This window comes from Lichenostomus cassidix, unplaced genomic scaffold (genome assembly GCF_008360975.1).
Source record: "Lichenostomus cassidix isolate B80296 unplaced genomic scaffold, HeHo_3.0 HiC_scaffold_885, whole genome shotgun sequence".
NCBI classification, from domain to species: Eukaryota; Metazoa; Chordata; class Aves; order Passeriformes; family Meliphagidae; genus Lichenostomus; species Lichenostomus cassidix.
The window spans coordinates 1-18,446 of NW_028147996.1; the positions used below are offsets into that span (position 1 = coordinate 1).

Here is an 18,446-nt window from a genome sequence, read left to right on the forward strand (position 1 = left end):
ATTTCGGGAGGATTTTGGGAGGATTTTGAGGTGAATTTTTTGGTTTTTTGGAGTGGCTTTTGTGAGGGATTTTGGGGTTTTTGGGGGGGATTTTTGGGTGGATTTCGGGTGGATCTTGAGGGTTTTTGGGGTGGATTTTGGGTTTTTTTGGGGAGGATTTAGGGTGGATTTTTGGGTTTTTTCGGGTGGATTTTGGGGAGAATTTTGGGAGGAGTTCGGGAGGATTCAGGGGCTTTTTGGGGAGGACTTTGGAGTTTTTTGGGATGGATTTTGGGGGGAATTTTCGGGGGTTTTGGGAGGGTTTGGAGAGACTTTTGAGAGGATTTTGCGGTGGATTTCGGGGTTTTTTAGGATGGATTTGGGAGGATTTTGGGGTTTTTTGGGGTGGATTTTGAGGGGAATTTTCGGGTTTTTTGGGGTGGATTTTGGGAAGTTTTGGGGTGGATTTTGGGGTATTTTTGGGTGGATTTTGGGTTTTTTTGGGGTGGATTTTGGGGGTTATTTTCGGGTTTTTTGGGGTGGATTTTGTGATGGATTTTGGGGTTTTTTGACGGGAATTTTGGGGTGTATTTTTGGGGTGGATTTTGGGGTATTTTTGGGGTGGATTTTGGGTTTTCCTTGACGGGCAGACCTGAGCGCGGCGCTGCTGCTGGGTGCTGGTGTGGAGGGACAGCTGCTGAGGGACAAGTGAGTCAATGTCCCCGATGTCCCCAGGGTGTCCCCAATGTCCCCAAAGGGGTCCTGGTGTCACCAGAGGGTCCCTAAGAGCATCCCCGGGGGGTCCCCGATGTCCCCAGGGGGACTCTGATGTCCCCAAGGTGTCCCCAGTGTCACCAGGAAGGTTCTGGTGTCACCAGGGTGTCCCCAAGGTGTCCCCGATGTCACCAGGGGTGTCCTGGTGCCTGAGGGGGACTGCACTGTCCCTGCCATTGTCCCCTCGGCTTCGGGGTGTCCCTGGGCAGTGTCCCCCTGTCCCCACAGTGTCCCCCTGTCCCCACAGTGTCCCCACAGTGTCCCCCTGTCCCCGCAGTGTCCCCTTAGGTTCGGTGCCACCCTGGGCAGTGTCCCCACACTGTCCCTGTGTCCCTGGGCACTGTCCCCATGGTGTCCCCGTGTCCCCCAGCTTCGGTGTCACGCTGGGCAGTGTCCCCGTGCTGGCCGCTGTCGCCTGTCCCTGTCCCTGTCCCCATGTCCCTGGGCATTGTCCCCATGTCCCCTCAGGTTCGGGGTGTCCCTGGGCGGTGTCCCCACACTGTCCCTTCAATGTCCCCTAGGTTCAGTGTCACCCTGGGCGGTGTCCCCTTAGTGTCCCCACACTGTCCCCATGTCCCCTTCATGTCCCCCAGGTTCGGTGTCACGCTGGGCGGTGTCCTGGTGCTGTCCCCATGTCCCTGGGCGGTGTCCCCACACTGTCCCCGCACTGTCCCCATGTCCCCTTGATGTCCCCTAGGTTCGGTGTCACCCTGGGCGGTGTCCCCTCATTGTCCCCACACTGTCCCCGTGACCCCAGGTTCGTTGTCACGCTGGGCGGTGTCCCCACACTGTCCCCGTGTCCCCCAGGTTCGGTGTCACGCTGGGTGGTGTCCCGGTGCTGTCCCCATGTCTCTGAGCAGTGTCCCCACACTGTCCCCATGTCCCTGGGCACTGTCCCCACACTGTCCCCATGTCCCCCAGGTTCGGTGTCACGCTGGGCGGTGTCCCCTCATTGTCCCCACACTGTCCCCATGTCCCCCAGGTTCGGTGTCACACTGGGCGGTGTCCCGGTGCTGGCGGCTGTCGCCTGGCCCTGGCCGTGGCTCCCTGTCGCCGGCGCGCTGCTCTCGGCAGGGGGGGTTGGGCTGCAGGCGCTGCTGGGCGGAGCGAGACTGCTGAGGGGACTGGCGAGGACACGGGCACTGCCACTGCCACTCGTGAGTGTCACCAGGGTCACCAGGGGGTGCTGATGGCCCTGGGAGTGTCCCCATGTCCCCAGGGGGAGGGGCTGCTGAGGGACTGGCGAGGACACGGGCACTGCCACTGCCACTCGTGAGTGTCACCAGGGTCACCGAGTGTCACCATGGGGGTTCTGGTGTCACCAAGGGGTGCTAATGGCCCTGGGAGTGTCCCCATGTCCCCGGGGGGAGGGGCTGCTGAGGACACGGGCACTGCCACTGCCACTCGTGAGTGTCACCAAGGGGTGTCCTGATGTCCCCAGGTGTCCCCAAGGCAGTCCCGATAGCCCCAGGACGGTTCCGATGTTCCCTGGGGTGTCCTCAAGTGTCCCCGAGTGTCCCCGAGGGGGTCTCGATGTTCCCAGGGGGGTTCCGATGGCCCTGGAGGAGTCCCAGTGTCCCTAAAAGGTCCCCAGGGGACTCCCGATGTTTCCTGGGAGTGTCTCCGATGTCCCCAAGTGTCCCCGGGGGAGTCCCGATGTCCCCAGGGGGTGCTGATGGCCCTGGGAATGTCCCCAAATGTCCCCGAGGGGAGGGCCTGCTGCGGGGACTGGCGAGGACACGGGCACTGCCACTGCCACACGTGAGTGTCCCCAAGGGTCACCGAGTGTCCCCAGGGGGGTCCTGGTGTCCCCAGGGGCTCCTGATGGCCCTGGCAGTGTCCCCAAGAGAGTCCCGATGTTCCCTGGGAATGTCCTCGATGTCCCCAGGGGTGTCCCCAAGGGGTTCCCGATGTCCCCAGGGGGCTCCCGATGGCCCTGGCAGTGTCCCCAAGTGTCCCCAGGGGGCTTCTGGTGTCTCCAAGGGGATCCCGATGAGCCTGGCAGTGTTCTCAATGTCCCCAAGTGTCCCCAAGGGAGTCCTGATAGCCCTGGAAGCGTCCCCGATGGTCCCATGTACCCAGGAGTGTCCCAATGTCCCCAAGAAGGTCCTGATGGCCCAAGGGGGATCCTGATGTCCCCAAGGTGTCCCCAAGGGTGTCCCAATGTCCCCAAAGTGCTTCCCAATAACCTCTGGGTGTCCCGATGTGCCCCAAAAATGTCCCCAAAGTCACCAGGGGCAACTGGGGACACCCTACGGGCTGTCCAGGGTGTCCCCAACGTCCCTGGGACGTCCCCAGTGTCCCTGAGCTGTCCCTGGGGATGTTCCCATGTCCCCCGCAGTGTCACCACTGTCCCTGGGCTGTCCCCAAAGCTGTCCCCATGTCCCCCACGCTGTCCCCGGAGCTGTCCCCTTGTCCCTGCGGTGTCCCCATGTCCCCCAGGGATGTCCCCTCGGTGTCCCCTCAGTGTCCCCATGTCCCCCAGGGATGTCCCCTCAGTGTCCCCACGGTGTCCCCATGTCCCCGCAGGCTCTGGCCCGAGGCCGGCTCTGGCCGCTGGTGGCCACGGCGGCGACAGCGACGCTGGGAGTGCTGCTGGGCTCGCTGGACCTGCTGGCGCCGGTGCTGTCCGTGTGCGTCACCCCGCCCCGTGACGTCACCGCGAGCCGTGTCCCCATGTGACCCCGGCATGGCCCCATGGCCTGAGATGTCTCTGTTGTCCCCAAGCTGTCCCCATGTCCCTCAGGCTGTCTCCGTGTCCTTCACTGTCCCCAATGTCCCCTCACTGTCCCTCACTGTCCCCACATCCTCCACTCCCCGCTGACGTCACTGCCGCCCCGCTGATGACCCACCCCGATGACGTCACTCCGAAGGACGTCACGGCCACGCCCACAATGACGTCACTCCCGCAGGTTGTGCCTGACGTCATACCTGGGGCTGAACTTGGCCTGCGCCCTGCAGGGTTTGCTGCCCACGCCCGGCTGGAGCCCCCGCTGTCCCCTCTACCACTGGTCAGTGACACGAGTGACCGCTGGGTGACTGTGGGGTGACCATAGATTGACCACAGAGTGACCAATGAGTGACAATGAGGGACAATGAGTGACACTGAGTCCTCAGGGTTTGCTGCCCACGCCTGGCTGGAGTCCCCGCTGTCCCCTCTACCACTGGTCAGTGACACGAGTGACCGCTGGGTGACCGTGGGGTGACCAGTGAGTGACCAATGGGTGACCGTGGGGTAACACTGAGTGACCCTGAGTGACCACAGGGACATACAGAGTGACCACAGGGTGACCCTGAGTCCCCAGGGTCTGGCTAGAGCCCCTGCTGTCCCCTGTACCACTGGTCAGTGACACGAGTGACCGTGGGGTGACCACTGGGTGACCAATGAGTGACCACAGGGACACACAGTGACCTCTGGGTGACCACTGAGTTACCAATGAGTGACCCTGAGTGACACTGAGTGACCATGGGGTGACCACTGAGTGACCACAGAGTGACCCCAGTGACCAATAGTGACCAAGAATGACGCTGACCCTGCGGTGTCCCCAATGTCCCTGATGTCCCCAATGTCCCTGATGTCCCCAATGTCCCATAATGTCCCCATGATGTCCCCAATGTCCCCATGATGTCCCCATGATGTCCCCGCTGTCCAGGGCAGTGTCCCTGGCCGGAGCTGCTCTCTGTCTGGGACTCATGTTGGTCACCTGCTGGTCCTGCGCCCTGCTGGCTTTGGGCATTGGAGCCACGGCCTACAAGTACCTGGAGTTCCGCAGGTGAGACACACCTGGGACACCTGGGGACAGCTGGGACACACCTGGGAGGGAGGGGACACACCTGGGCACACCTGGGGATACCTGGAGACACACCTGGGACACCTGAGACACACCTGGGCATACCTGGGACAGCTGGGGCACACCTGGGAGGGAGGGGACACACCTGGGACACACCTGGGGACAGCTGGGACACAGCTGGGGGGAAAGTGACACACCTGGGGAGGGACAGTGACATACCTGGGGACACCTGGGGGAAGAAGGGCACACCTGAGACACACCTGGGATGGGAGAGACACACCTGGGGACACCTGAGACACACCTGTCCCCCCTCCCCTCCCCTGCATTGCTCAGACCGGGTGAGGGGAGGGGCTGCAGGGTCTCCTGGGGATACCTGGGGACACACCTGGGGACAGTTGGGGACACACCTGGGGGGACAAAGATGACACACCTGGGCACAGCTAGGGGGGAGGTGACACACCTGGGGACACCTGGGAGGAGGTGACACACCTGGACACACCTGGGGGGAGGTGACACACCTGGGCACACCTGTGACACACCTGGGGGGAGGTGACACACCTGTGACACACCTGGACACACCTGTGACACACCTGGTCTCTCCCCGCAGTGCGCAGACCGAGTGGGGGGAGGGGCTGCGGGGTCTCTCCCTGAGCGCCGCGAGATTCGCCCTGCTGCGGCTGGAGGATGGGCGACCTCCTCCTGCCAGCCTCAGGTGAGACACCTGAACACACCTGAACACACCTGAGACACCTGAACCCCAAAAACACACCTGAACACACCTGAGACCCCAAAAACACACCTGAGCCCCTCCTGCCAGCCTCAGGTGAGACCCCAAAACACACCTGAGCACACCTGAGACCCCAAAACCCACCTGAGCCCACCTGAGAGCCCCCCAAACCCCCCCAGCCTCAGGTGAGACCCCAAACCCCCCCAGCCCCCCCTATCCCCCTTTAAGCCCCCATTTCCCCCCCATGGCTCAGCCGTTGGTTCAGTCCAAGCCCCCAGACCCATTTAACCCTTTCCTGTCCTCCCAGGCCACACCTATTGGTTCTCTCCAAGCCATTTAACCCCTTCATTTCCCCCCAGGACCCCCCATGACTCCCCCAAGCCCCCAGCCCCAATTAACCCTTTCCTCTCCCCCCCAGGCCGCAGCTGCTGGTTCTCTCCAAGCCCTGGGACCCCCCCGGCGCGCCCCCCCGGCCCGAGCTGCTCTCCCTGGCCGCCCAGCTGCAGGGGGGGGGCAGGGGGCTGACCGTGCTGGGGGCGGTGCTGGGGGGGGCGGAGCCCACCGACCTGCCCCGGGCCAGGGGGGCCGAGGGGGTGAGGAACTGGGGAGGGGGCTTGGGGGGGTCGTGGGGACTCACCCTGGGGGGCTGAGGGGGTGAGGAGGGGGAATGTGGGGAGGGGGCGATGAGGGAGTCACGAGGGAATTTGGGGAGGGCTTGGGGGGTGAGGAACTGGGGAGGGGGTGATGGGGGGTGAGGAAATTGAGGAGGGGAATTGGGGAGGGGGCTTGGGGGGGTGGGAGGGTGAGGGAGGGAATTTGGGGAGGGGGCTTGGGGAGGTCCTGGCCAGGGCGGGGCTGGTGGCTCTGGTGCCTTTAAGGTGTCCCCATGTCACTTTAAGGTGTCCCCATGTCACTTTAAGGATGTCCTCATGTCCCTTTAGGGTGTCCCCATGTCCCTTTAGGGTGTCCCCATGTCCCTTTAAGGTGTCCCCATGTCACTTTAAGGTGTCCCCGTGTCACTGTAAGGTGTCTCCATGTCACTTTAAGGTGTCCCCATGTCACTTTCAGGGTCTCCCTGCCCCCCCCGTGACCCCCAAGTGCTGCCGGTGGCGCTGGCAGCTCCGTGTCCCTTAGGGCTGTCCCCATGTCGCTTTGGGATGTCCCCATGTCCCTATCCGTGTCCCCATCGCTGTCCCCAAGCTCTGTGCTCAGCACTGACCGCGGCCAGAGCTCATGGCTTTGTCCAGGTGCTGCTGTCCCCATGTCCCTTTAGGGCTATCCCCATGTCCCTGTCCCTGTCCCCAGGCTCTCCGCTCAGCACTGACCGCGGCCGGAGCTCGTGGCTTTGTCCAGGTCCTGCTGTCCCCATGTCCCTTTAGGATGTCCCTGTCCCTGTCCCTGTCACTGTCCCCATCATTGTCCCCAGGCTCTCCGCTCAGCACTGACCGCAGCCGGAGTGCGCGGCTTTGTCCAGGTCCTGCTGTCCCCTGACTGTCCCCATGTCCCTTTAGGATGTCCCCATGTCCCTGTCCCTGTCCCCAGGCTCTCCGCCCGGCGCTGACCGCGGCCGGAGCTCGTGGCTTTGTCCAGGTCCTGCTGTCCCCATGTCCCTTTAAGATGCCCCTGACCCTGTCCTTGTCCCTGTCCCTGTCCCCAGGCTCTCCGCTCGGCACTGACCGCGGCCGGAGCTCGTGGCTTTGTCCAGGTGCTGCTGTCCCCTGACCCCGAGCCAGGCCCGGCTCTGGCCGCTCTCGTGCAGGGGGTTGGCCTGGGCGCCCTGCGGCCCAACGCTGTCCTGCTCGGCTGGCCCAGGCGGTGGCGACAGCAGCCGGACCCTGCCAGGGCCGCCAGGGACTTCGTGGGTGAGGGGACAGTGAGGGACAGTGGGGACATGGGGGGCTGGGGCAATGAGGGACACGGGGACATGGAGGGACATGGAGGCAATGGGAATGTTGGGGACATTGGGGACATTAATGGGGACATTGGGAAATTAATGGGGACATTGGGGATATTGGGGACATTGGAGATATTGGGGACATTGGGGATATTGGGGACATTAACAGGGACATTGGGGGAACACGGCGGGTGGGAGTACTGGGGGACATTGGGGACCATGGAGGGGACACAGATGAGACATTGAGGGACATGGGGGGACACGGGGGAGGGGCCATGGGGACATTAATGGGGACATCGAGGGACACTGATGACATCGAGATGACACAGGGACAGAACGCTCTCCAGCACACCCAGCTGTCCCCAAAGCCACTCCTTGTCACCCGCAGAGCTGCTCCGAGCCGCCGGCGCGGGCGGCAGAGCCCTGCTGGTGTCCAAGGGGACAGCCGAGCCCGGGATGTCCCCCGGCATGTCCCCCGGGCTGTCCCCAGCCGTGTCCCCAGGCGGGTCACTCGATGTCTGGTGGTTCGTTGGCACCGGGAGGCTCCTGACGCTGCTGCCGCTGCTGCTCCGACAGCACCCGGTAGGGGGCGCTGTGGGGCGGGGCGTGGGTGGGCGGGGCGTTGGTGGGCGTGGCTTGGTGGGTGTGGTCTTTGGGGGCGGGGCTAAGGGGTGTGGGGGAGGGGTTTGACCCCACAGCGACCCCAGGGATGGGGGAGGAGGGGTCTGTGTATTTTGGGGAGGGCTGGGGGTCTCAGTGTGTTTGGGGGAGGGTCTTGGTGGGTTTGAGGGGTTCTCAGTGTATTTTTGGGGGGAGGGGCTGGGTGGATTTTGGGTTCTCAGACTATTTTGGGGAGGGGCTGGGGGCTCTCAGTGTATTTTTGGGGAGGGGGTTTGGATGAATTTTAGGGGATTCATGTATTTTGGGGAGGGTCTGGGTGGATTTAGGTCTCTCAGACTATTTTGGGGAGGGGGCTGGGGGCTCTCAGTGTATTTTTTGGGGTCTCAGAGTATTTTGGGGAGTGGTCTCAGTGTGTTTTTGGGGCTCTCTGTAATTTGAGGAGGGGTCTGGATCGATTTTTGGGCTCTGTGTATTTTGGGGAGGGGTCTGGGTGGATTTTGGGGAGGGGTCTGGGTGGGTTTTAGGGCTCTCAGCCTATTTTGAGGAGTGGTCTCGATGGATTTTGGAACTCTCAGACTATTTTTTTGGCTCTCAGATTAATCTGGGGATGGCTCTGGGGGTCTCAGTGTATTTTTTGGGCTCTCAGACTAATTTGAGGATGGATTTTTGGTCTCTTACCCTAATTTGGGGAGGGGTCTCCCTGTTTTTTGCCCCCCAGGCCTGGCTCAGTTGGGTTCTGAGGATGTCTCAGGATGGATTTCGGGAGTCTCACCCTAATTTGGGGAGGGGTCTGGATGGATTTAGGGTCTCAGTGTAATTTGGGGATGGATTTTCGGTCTGTCACCCTAATTTGAGGATGGATTTTTGGTTTCTCACCCTAATTTGGGGAGGGGTCTCCCCATTTCTCACCCCCAGGCCTGGCACGGTTAGATTCAGTGTAGTTTGGGAATGGCTCTGGGGGTGTCAGTGTATTTTTTGGGGTCTCAGATTAATTTGGGGAGGGGTCTGGATGGATTTTGGGGGTCTCACCCTAATTTGGGGAGGGGTCTGGATGGATTTTTGGGGTCTCAGATTAATTTGGGGAGGGGTCTGGATGGATTTAGGGTCTCAGATTAATTTGGGGATGGATTTCGGGTCTCTCACCCTAATTTGGGGATGAATTTTGGTCTCTCACCCTAATTTGGGGAGGGGTCTGGATGGATTTAGGGTCTCTCGACTAATTTGGGGATGGATTTTGGTCTCTCACCCTAATTTGGGGAGGGGTCTGGATGGATTTCGGGTCTCTCACCCTAATTTGGGGATGGATTTTGGTCTCTCACCCTAATTTGGGGATGAATTTTGGTCTCTCACCCTAATTTGGGGATGAATTTTGGTCTCTCACCCTAATTTGGGGATGAATTTTGGTGTCTCAGATTAATTTGGGGAGGGGTCTCCCCGTTTCCCCCCCAGGCCTGGCGCAATTCCCCGATTCGCCTCTTCACCGTGGCTCTGCTGGAGGACAACAGCGAGCGCTTGCGCCGCCTGCTGGAGGCTGTGGTGAGGCGCAGGGCGCTGCCCGCCCAGGTGCACGTGGTGGAGCTGGTGAGACCCCAAAATAGCCCAAAATTATCCTAAAATTAGCCCAAAATTAGCCCTAAAATAGCCCGGAAATATACCGGAAATATCCTGAAAATATCCTGAAAATATCCTGAAAGTATCCTAAAAATATCCTGAAAAAATCCTGAAAATACTCTGAAAATATCCTGAAAATATCCCAAAAATATCCTGAAAATATTCCGAAAATACCCTAAAAATATCCTGAAAATACTCTGAAAATACCCTAAAAATATCCTGAAAAAAATCCTAAAAATATTCTGAAAATATCCTGAAAATATCCCGAAAATATCGTGAAAGTATCCTGAAAATATGCCGAAAATATGCCAAAAATATTCTAAAAATACCCTAAAAATATCCTGAAAATACTCCGAAAATACCCTAAAAATATCCTGAAAAAATCCTAAAAATATTCTGAAAATATTCTAAAAATATTCTAAAAATATCCTGAAAATATCCCAAAAATATCCCGAAAATATCCTGAAAATATCCTGAAAATATCCTGAAAATATTCGGAAAATATCCTGAAAGTATCCCAAAAATATGCCGAAAATATTCCAAAAATACCCTAAAAATATCCTGAAAAAATCCTGAAAATATTCTTAAAATATTCTAAAAATATCGTGAAAGTATGCCGAAAATATCCTGAAAATACCCTGAAAATATCCCGAAATACTCTGAAAATGGGCTGAAAATATCCCAAAATATCCCAAAATTACTGCAAAAAAACCCTCAAAAATACTGCAAAAACTGCCCAAAAAACCTCACAAAATTAGCCCAAAAAATACCCCAAATGCAGCCCTGCCAGCCCAGGTGCACGTGGTGGAGCTGGTGAGACCCCAAAACCACCCCAAAAATATCAGAAAAAACCCCAAAAAACCCGCCCAAAAATACCCCAAAAACACCCCAAAAATATCCTAAAAATATCCTAAAAATATCCTAGAATCACCCCGAAAACATCCTGAAAATATCCCAAAAATATCCCAAAGAGATCCCAAAAAATACACAAAAACACCCTTAGAAATCCCCAACATTACCCACAAAAATACCCCAAAAATATCCCAAAAATATCCCAAAAATACCCCAAAAATACCCCAAAACCAACGTAAACACAGCCTGTACTGGTCCAAACTGGTCCTAACTGGTCCAAACTGGTCCAAACTGGTCCATACTGTTTTATATTTGATCCACACTGGTCCATACTGGTTTCTATTGATCCATACTGGTCTATACTGGTCCTTACTGATCCACACTGGTCCAAACTGGTCCATACTGGTTTATAGTGATCCATACCAGTTTATATTGGTGCTTACTGGTTTACATTGATCCATACTGAACCACACCAGTTTATATCAGTTTATACTGGTCCAAACTGGTCCAAACTGGTCCAAACTGGTTTATATTGATCCATACTGATCTATACCAGTTTATATCAGTTTATACTGGTCCAGACTGGTCCAAACTGGTCCACACTGGTTTATATTGATCCATACCAGTTTATATTGGTGCTTACTGGTTTACAGTGATCCATGCTGATCCACACCAGTTTATATCAGTTTATACTGGTCCAAACTGGTCTATACTGGTTTACATTGATCCATACCAGTTTATACTGGTCCAAACTGGTTTATACTGGTCCAAACCAGTCCGTACTGGTCCAAACTGGTCCATATTGTTTTATATTTGATCCATACTGGTCCAAACTGGTTTATGTTGATCCATATTGATCCACACTGATCCATACTGGTTCATATTGATCCATACCAGTTTATACTGGTCCAAACTGGTTTATACTGGTCTGAACTGGTCCGTACTGGTCCTTACTGGTGGGCACTGGTCCGTTAGCACGACGGCGCGGTCTCAGACTACACGTACGAGAGAACGCTGATGATGGAGCAGAGATCCCAGATGCTGCGCCAGCTGCGCCGCGCACAGGTGATCTCACCGTGACGTCATTGTGACCTCATTGTGACGTCATCATCGCCCCCCGTGACGTCATCATCGCCCTCCCTGTGACGTCATCATCGCCCTCCCTGTGACGTCATCGCCCTCCTCCCCGTGATGTCATCACGCTTGCCTGTGATGTCGTTGCCCTCCTCCCTGTGATGTCATCCCCTCTCCCTGTGACGCCGTCACCCTTCCTGTGATGTCATCACACTTCCCTGTGACGTCACTGTCCACCCTGTGATGTCATCGCACACACCATGATGTCATCACCCCTGTGATGTCACTGACCCAGTGATAGCATCGTCCTCCCCCTGTGACATCATCTCCCTGTCCCCGTGACATCGCACCTCGCTGTGATGTCATTGTCATCCATATGACGCCGTCACCCTCCCTGTGATGTCATTGCACTTCCCTGTGATGTCATCATGCTGCCATGTGACGTCACCCCACGATGTCATCGCCCTTCCCTGTGATGTCACTTACCCCGTGATGTCATCGTCCTCCCCCATGACATCATCTCCCTGCCCTATGACATCGTGACACTTCCCTGTGACGTCATTGCGCTCCCTGTGATGTCATTGTGTTCCCCGTGATGTCGTCACCCCGTGACATCATCTCCCATCCCCGTGATGTCATCGCCACCCCTGTGACGTCACCATTCTCCTCATGACATCATCTCTCTCCCCGTGATGTCACAACCCTCCTCATGACATCACAACCATGCCCCGTGATGTCACCACCCTCCCTGTGACATCATCACCCTTTCCCATGACGTCATCCCCGCTCGGGGGTGGGGAGGGGCGTGGCCTGACCGTGTCGATGACGTCACAGGGAGGCCACGCCCTCTCGCAACCAGCCAGCGCCGAGGAGGAGGAGGAGGGAGAGACCAGGAGAGGACCGAACCCGTGAGTGAACTGGGAGCGACTGGGAGGGACTGGGAGGGAACTGGTTTGGACTGGGAGGGAACTGGACATTGAGAGAGGTGCCCACAGGGGTGGTCAGTGGGTGATGAGTGATCCATACTGGTCTATACTGGTTTATACTGGTTTATATTGACCCACACCAGTCTGTACTGGTCCATACTGGTCTATACTGGTTCATACTGGTTCACACTGGTCTGTACTGGTCAGGGGGAACGTCTGGCGCATGCACTCGGACATTGATGGGAGTGACCAGTGGGGTCTATACTGGTTTATATTGGTCTATACTGGTTTATATTGGTTTATACTGGTCTGCACTGGTTCATACTGGTTTATACTGGTCTGTACTGGTCGGGAGGAACGTCTGGTGCATGCACTCGGAAACTGAGGGGAGTGACCAGTGGGGTCTATACTGGTCCGTACTGGTCCATACTGGTTCATACTGGTCCATACTGGTCAGTACTGGTCCATACTGGTTCACACTGGTCTGCACTGGTCAGGGGGAACGTCCGGTGCATGCACTCAGACATTGAGGGGAGTGACCAGTGGGATCCATACTGGTTTGCACTGGTCCATACTGGTTTATATTGGTTTATACTGGTCCATACTGGTTCACACTGGTCTGTACTGGTCAGGGGGAATGTCCGGCGCATGCACGCGGCCGAGCGGCTCAACGCGGCCATCTTGGCTCACTCTGGCTCAGCGCGATTGGTGCTGCTGGACCTGCCGCCCCCTCCCCCCGCCTGGCCCCACCGGCCCATGGAGAACTGTAGGGAAAAATGGGAATTTGGGAAAAATGGGGATTTGGGGAAAATGGGGAAATTGGGCCCATGGAGAACTGTAGGGGAAAAAAAATGGGAGGAAAAACAGGGAATTTGGGGATTTGGGAATTTGGGGAAATTGGGGAAACGGCCCCTGGAGAACTGTATGGGAATTGGGGAAAAATGGGAATTTGGGAAATTTGGGGATTTGGGGGAAAATGGGAATTTGGGGAAAATGGGAAAAATGGGGAATTTGGGGAAATGGCCCACTGGCCCCTGGAGAACTGTAGGGAATTGGGGGGAAAATGGGAATTTGGGGAAATTTGGGGAAATTGGGCAATGGAGAAAATGGCACACCGGCCCATGGAGAACTGTAGGGGAAAAATGGGGGGAAAATGGGGAGTTTGGGGAAAATGGGCAAAAATGGGAAAAATGGGCAAAAATGGGGAATGGGGAAATGGCACACCAGCCCTTGGAGAACTGTAGGGGAATTGGGGGGAGAAACGGGAATTTGGGAAATTTGGGGAATGGGGAAATGGGGGAGTGGGGTAACACTGGCCAGTGGAGAACTGTAGGGGGAAAATGGGGGGAAAATGGGGAATTTGGGAAAATGGGGAAAAATGGGGAATTTGGGGATTTGGGAATGGGAAATGGGGGAGTGGGGTAACATGGAGAATTGTATGGGAATTGTGGGGGAAATGGGAATTTGGGAAAAATGGGAATTTGGGAAAAAATGGGAATTTGGGAAAATGGAGAAAATGGGAATTTGGGGAAAATGGGGATTTGGGAAATGGCACACCAGCCCATGGAGAACTGTATGGGAGTTGGAGGGAAAACGGGGAATTTTGGAAAATGGTAAAAATGGGAATTTGGGAAAACAGGGAGTTTGGGAAAATGGGGAATGGGGAAAATCGGGAATGCGGGAAAAATGGGGAAATTGGGGAAATGTGGGGAAATTTGTGGGAAAATGGGGAATGGGGAAATTGGGGAAATCGGGAAATTTGGGGGAAATGGGAATGGGGAAATGGCACACCAGCCCCTGGAGAATTGTATCAGAAATTGGGGCCAAAATGGGAAAAAATTGGGGAAATTGGGAATGGGGGAACTGGAGAATTGTATTGGAAAATGGGGGAAAAAATGGGAAAAATGGGAAATTGGGGAAATTGGGGGAAATAATGGGAAAAATGGGAAATTGGGAATGGGAAATGGGGGAATGGGGTAACACCAACCACTGGAGAATTGTGTCAGAAATTGGGGGAAAAAATGGGGAAATTGGGGAAATTTGGGAAAAATGGGGAATGGGAATAATGGGGGAATGGGAAAATGGAAATGAAATGGGGAGAAAAATTGGGGGAAAAATGAAATGGGAAAAGGGAAATGGGGAATAATGGAAGTGGGAGTAGGGAAATTTGGGGAAAATGGGAAAATGGGGAGAAAATGGGAAACGGAAAAATGGAAACAGAAACAGAATATAAAGGAAAATTGGAAATGGAGTTGAAATGGGGAAAATGGGGAGAAATGGAAAAGTGGGGCAAAATGGGAAAAATGGGGGAATGGGGAAAAATGAAATGGGGAAGATGGGGGATGATGGGGAAAGGGGGAAAATGGGGAAAAAATGGGGAAAATGGGAATAATGGGGAAATGGGGAACGGAGGGAAAATGGAATAATGGGGGAAATGAGGGAATAATAAGAAAAATAGGGAAATGGGGGGGAAATGGGAGGAAAAGGGGGAAATGGGGAAATGGGAATGAGATAAATGGGGGGGAATGGTGGAAAACCTGGGGGAAATGGGGGGAAAACTGGGAGTTACTGGTCGTTACTGGGAGGTCCCTGGGAGGTCCCTGGGAGCTCCCCAGGTGTTACTGGTCCTTACTGGTCCTTAGTGGTTCTTACTGGTTGTCGTTAACCCTTGCAGACCTGGAGTTCCTGGAGGTGCTGACCGAAGGTCTCAGCGCTGTGCTGCTGGTGAGGGGAGGAGATGGCGACGGGGAGCCGCCCGAGCCCTGAGCCCAGCACGGCCCAGTATGGCCCAGTATGGCCCAGTTTGGCCCAGTTTACAGCCCAGTTTGGCCCAGTGAAGGGGGAGAACACGGATGGAGAAAACCTCCAGCTCTGAGCGCCCAGTAAAAACCAGTATGGCCCAGTGAGGCCTAGTGCGGCCTAGTACGGCATTCCCAGTACAGGCCCAGCAATCCCAGTACAGGCCCAGCGAGGCTCCAGTATGCTCCCAGTGCTCCCAGTAAGAGCCCAGCCATCCCAGTAAGAGCCAAGCCATCCCAGTACAGGCCTGGCAATCCCAGTAAGGGCCCAGTATGCTCCCAGTGCTCCCAGTAAGGCCCAGCAATCCCAATCAGATGCCAGCCTGAGCTGCAGCTGCCCCAGTGCTCCCAGTGCTCCCAGTATAGACCCAGAGAGGCTCCAGTTCACTCCCAGCATTCCCAGTAAGAGCCCAGTAAGGCCGCACTGCACTCCCAGTGCTCCCAGTAAAGGCCCAGCAATCCCAGTAAGGAACTAATGCTCCCAGTAAGGACCCAGTAAGGCCCCAGCGCTCTCCCAGTGCTCCCAGTAAGGCCCCAGTGCTCTCCCAGTAAGGGCCCTAATGCTCCCAGTGCACTCCCAGTGCTCCCAGTAAGGCCCCAGTTCTCCCAGTAAGGCCCTAATGCTCCCAGTAAAGGCCCAGCAAGGCCTCAATGCACTCCCAGTGCTCCCAGTAAGGAACTAACGCTCCCAGTACAGACCCAGCACTCCCAGTAAGGGCTTAGCGATCCCAGTAAGGCCCCAGTGCTCCCAGTATGCTCCCAGTTTGGCCCAGTAAGGCCCCAGTGCTCTCCCAGTGCTCCCAGTAAGGACCCAGCAATCCCAGTAAGGCTCCCAGTAAGGGCTGAGTGAAGCCCAGTACACTCCCAGTGCTCCCAGTATAGAATCCAGAGAGGCTCCAGTGCACTCCCAGTAAGGAACTGGCACTCCCAGTTTGGCCCAGCAAGGCCCCAGTGCTCTCCCAGTGCTCCCAGCAGAGAATCCAGCAAGGGCCCAGTTTGCTCCCAGTGCTCCCAGTAAGGAACTAACACTCCCAGTTCACTCCCAGTGCTCCCAGTAAGGGCCCAGTTGACTCCCAGTTGACTCCCAGTGCTCCCAGTAAGGAACTAACACTCCCAGTTTGGCCCCAGTTCACTCCCAGTTCACTCCCAGTTCACTCCCAGTGCTCCCAGTTTGGCCCCAGTTTGCTGGTTTTTTGCACTCGGAATTCACCAAAGATCCTCAATAAAATGAATAAAATAACCCCAAAAATGGGATTTTTTTGGGGGAAAAAGGAGTTGGAAATTCACTTTTTTTGGTGGGGAAGCAAGAGGAGGTGTCCTAGGTTGCAATATTGATGTAGTTAAGTATTCTATTACCACCAGCTGTGGGCCATTAGCTGCTATCACCCACTCCGGATGACAGGCAATGGGCCATCCGTTAGCTATCATCACTTGCTAACGACCCACCCCGCATGACAGGCAATGGGCCATCAGGGACCCACCGTGTGACTCATGAACTTATCTCATCCCATTGTGAGATGCTCTGCCGAGGAGGGAGGAGCCAGGTGTTCCCACCTGGATATAACCTGGCCCTGGAACTGCCTGAGCTAGCCCGGTCTACTGGGTTCCCAGAGGACCAGAGCTACTACTGGATCTTCAGCTGGAGACTAGACCTTCACAGGATCACCGCTTCAACTGGACTACTTCAGTTGGACTGCTACTACCACCCTAACAGGGTGTTAGGTTGTATCTGACTTTGTTAGTGCTTTTCCTTGTATTATTTCACTTATTTTTAATTTCAATCTTGACTTGTGATCTCCCACTGGTTTGTTTTCAAACCAACACATATTTTGGCGCCCAACGTGGGGCTCGACCTGGGGAAACTCAGAAAATCCTATCACCATGATGTTCAGCCTGTCTATGTGGGTAATGTATCTTACCCTTTATATTTTCCCTCAAATGGGAAACTATCTACCCGTTGCATTGCTCCTGTTGCGACCAGGGAATGGCATGAAAATTGCTCTATTGGTTTATTATGCCTATTGCATGGTAACCTGTGAGGCGATGAATACCATTCGTTATATATACTCGACTTTGTCTGCCTGGCCTAACCTGAGCTGCTTCGTCTGGGACCTCCTCAGCAATCGCACCCACCCTCTGGGGCTAGGAGGAGAGAGTGGTTTCTTCCAGCATTTCAGGCCAGGCACAGCCATCTTTGACAACATTGAGTTCTCTCTGGATGCTAAGGATGGCATAATCTTCCTGTTAGTTCTGTTTTCTTTCTTCTCTGCGACTAGCACAGTGTACCTCATGCTGAGAAACAGAACAATACTTGGTGTTGTACAGCGTCTTCTCAAAGAGGAGGAGAAAAGAAACAAGTCAGCAGGCAAGAGGAAAAGAACCAAAGGAGCAGTCAATGTCTCAACACAGACCATTGCCGAATCAGAACAGCCAAAGCCAGTAGTGGTTGCCCCCGTCCAGAAAAAGAAATCCAAGAGCAAATCAGTCCGCACAGCGACTGATGAGGATGCGGCAGGACCATCTCACCCAGCAGAAGAGACAGAGCCAGAGATCATCACTCGCTCTCTATCCCTGGGGGAGCTGCGTGACCTACGGAGGGAATTCACCCGGCAGGCAAATGAGTCCATCTTGACCTGGCTGCTCCGTATCTGGGATGCCGCCGCTAATGACACCATTCTGGACGGAAGTGAGGCCAGGCAACTGGGATCCCTGTCCCAGGATGTGGTCATTGACCAGGGGATTGGGAGAACCCAGGAAACTCTCAGCCTCTGGCGGCGATTGCTGCTGAGTGTACGGGACAGATACCTGTGCAAAGAAGACCTCCAGATGCACCAAAGGAAATGGAACACAATAGAACAAGGTATCCAATGCCTGAGGGAATTGGCCATGCTAGAGATCATTTTCTCGGACAACGAGAGATTCCCCAAGAGCCCAGATAATGTCCGGTGCACTTCACAAATGTGGCTAAGATTCGCGCGGCTCGGACCAGAGATATACTCTCGTTACCTGGCAACATTGCAGTAGAGGGAAGGCGAAGACCAGGTGGGCGTGTTAACAAACAAACTGAGAATTTATGAGGACACTGTCACCGCTCCACTACGTACCCAGGTCTCATCAGTAGAAACAAACCTGGCCGAGCAAGTCCGGAGATTGATTGAAGAGACCCATCAGAAACTAAGGAAAGGGCTCAAAGAAGGATTTTTCCATGTCACACCGAAACCAACCAGAGTCTCTGCCATCAGGAGCAGACGTACTCCAGTCAGGGAAAGAAAACAAACTCCACGACGTGACCTCTGGTTTTTCCTTCAAGAGCATGGGGAAGACATGAGGAAGTGGGATAGGAAACCCACCTCCACCTTAGCAGCCCGGGTACGTGAATTGAAAACAGAAACATCCACG

The 18,446-nt window shown here is 55.2% G+C and overlaps 1 protein-coding gene across 1 annotated transcript; it reads left to right on the plus strand.

Moving 5' to 3' along the window:
- Positions 1 to 629: 629 nt before the first annotated feature.
- LOC146420424 (solute carrier family 12 member 4-like) lies at positions 630 to 16,317 on the plus strand (the record flags this gene model as incomplete). Its single annotated transcript, XM_085048284.1, has 16 exons — positions 630 to 687; positions 1,736 to 1,910; positions 3,283 to 3,386; positions 3,666 to 3,764; positions 4,407 to 4,526; positions 5,152 to 5,256; positions 5,690 to 5,864; positions 6,929 to 7,133; positions 7,554 to 7,747; positions 9,236 to 9,367; positions 11,225 to 11,314; positions 12,158 to 12,231; positions 12,882 to 13,015; positions 14,924 to 15,584; positions 15,771 to 15,882; positions 16,000 to 16,317. Coding segments are annotated over 14 exons (1,757 nt in total), but the record flags the coding sequence as incomplete, so codon positions are not given.
- Between the last annotated feature and the right edge of the window lie 2,129 nt (positions 16,318 to 18,446).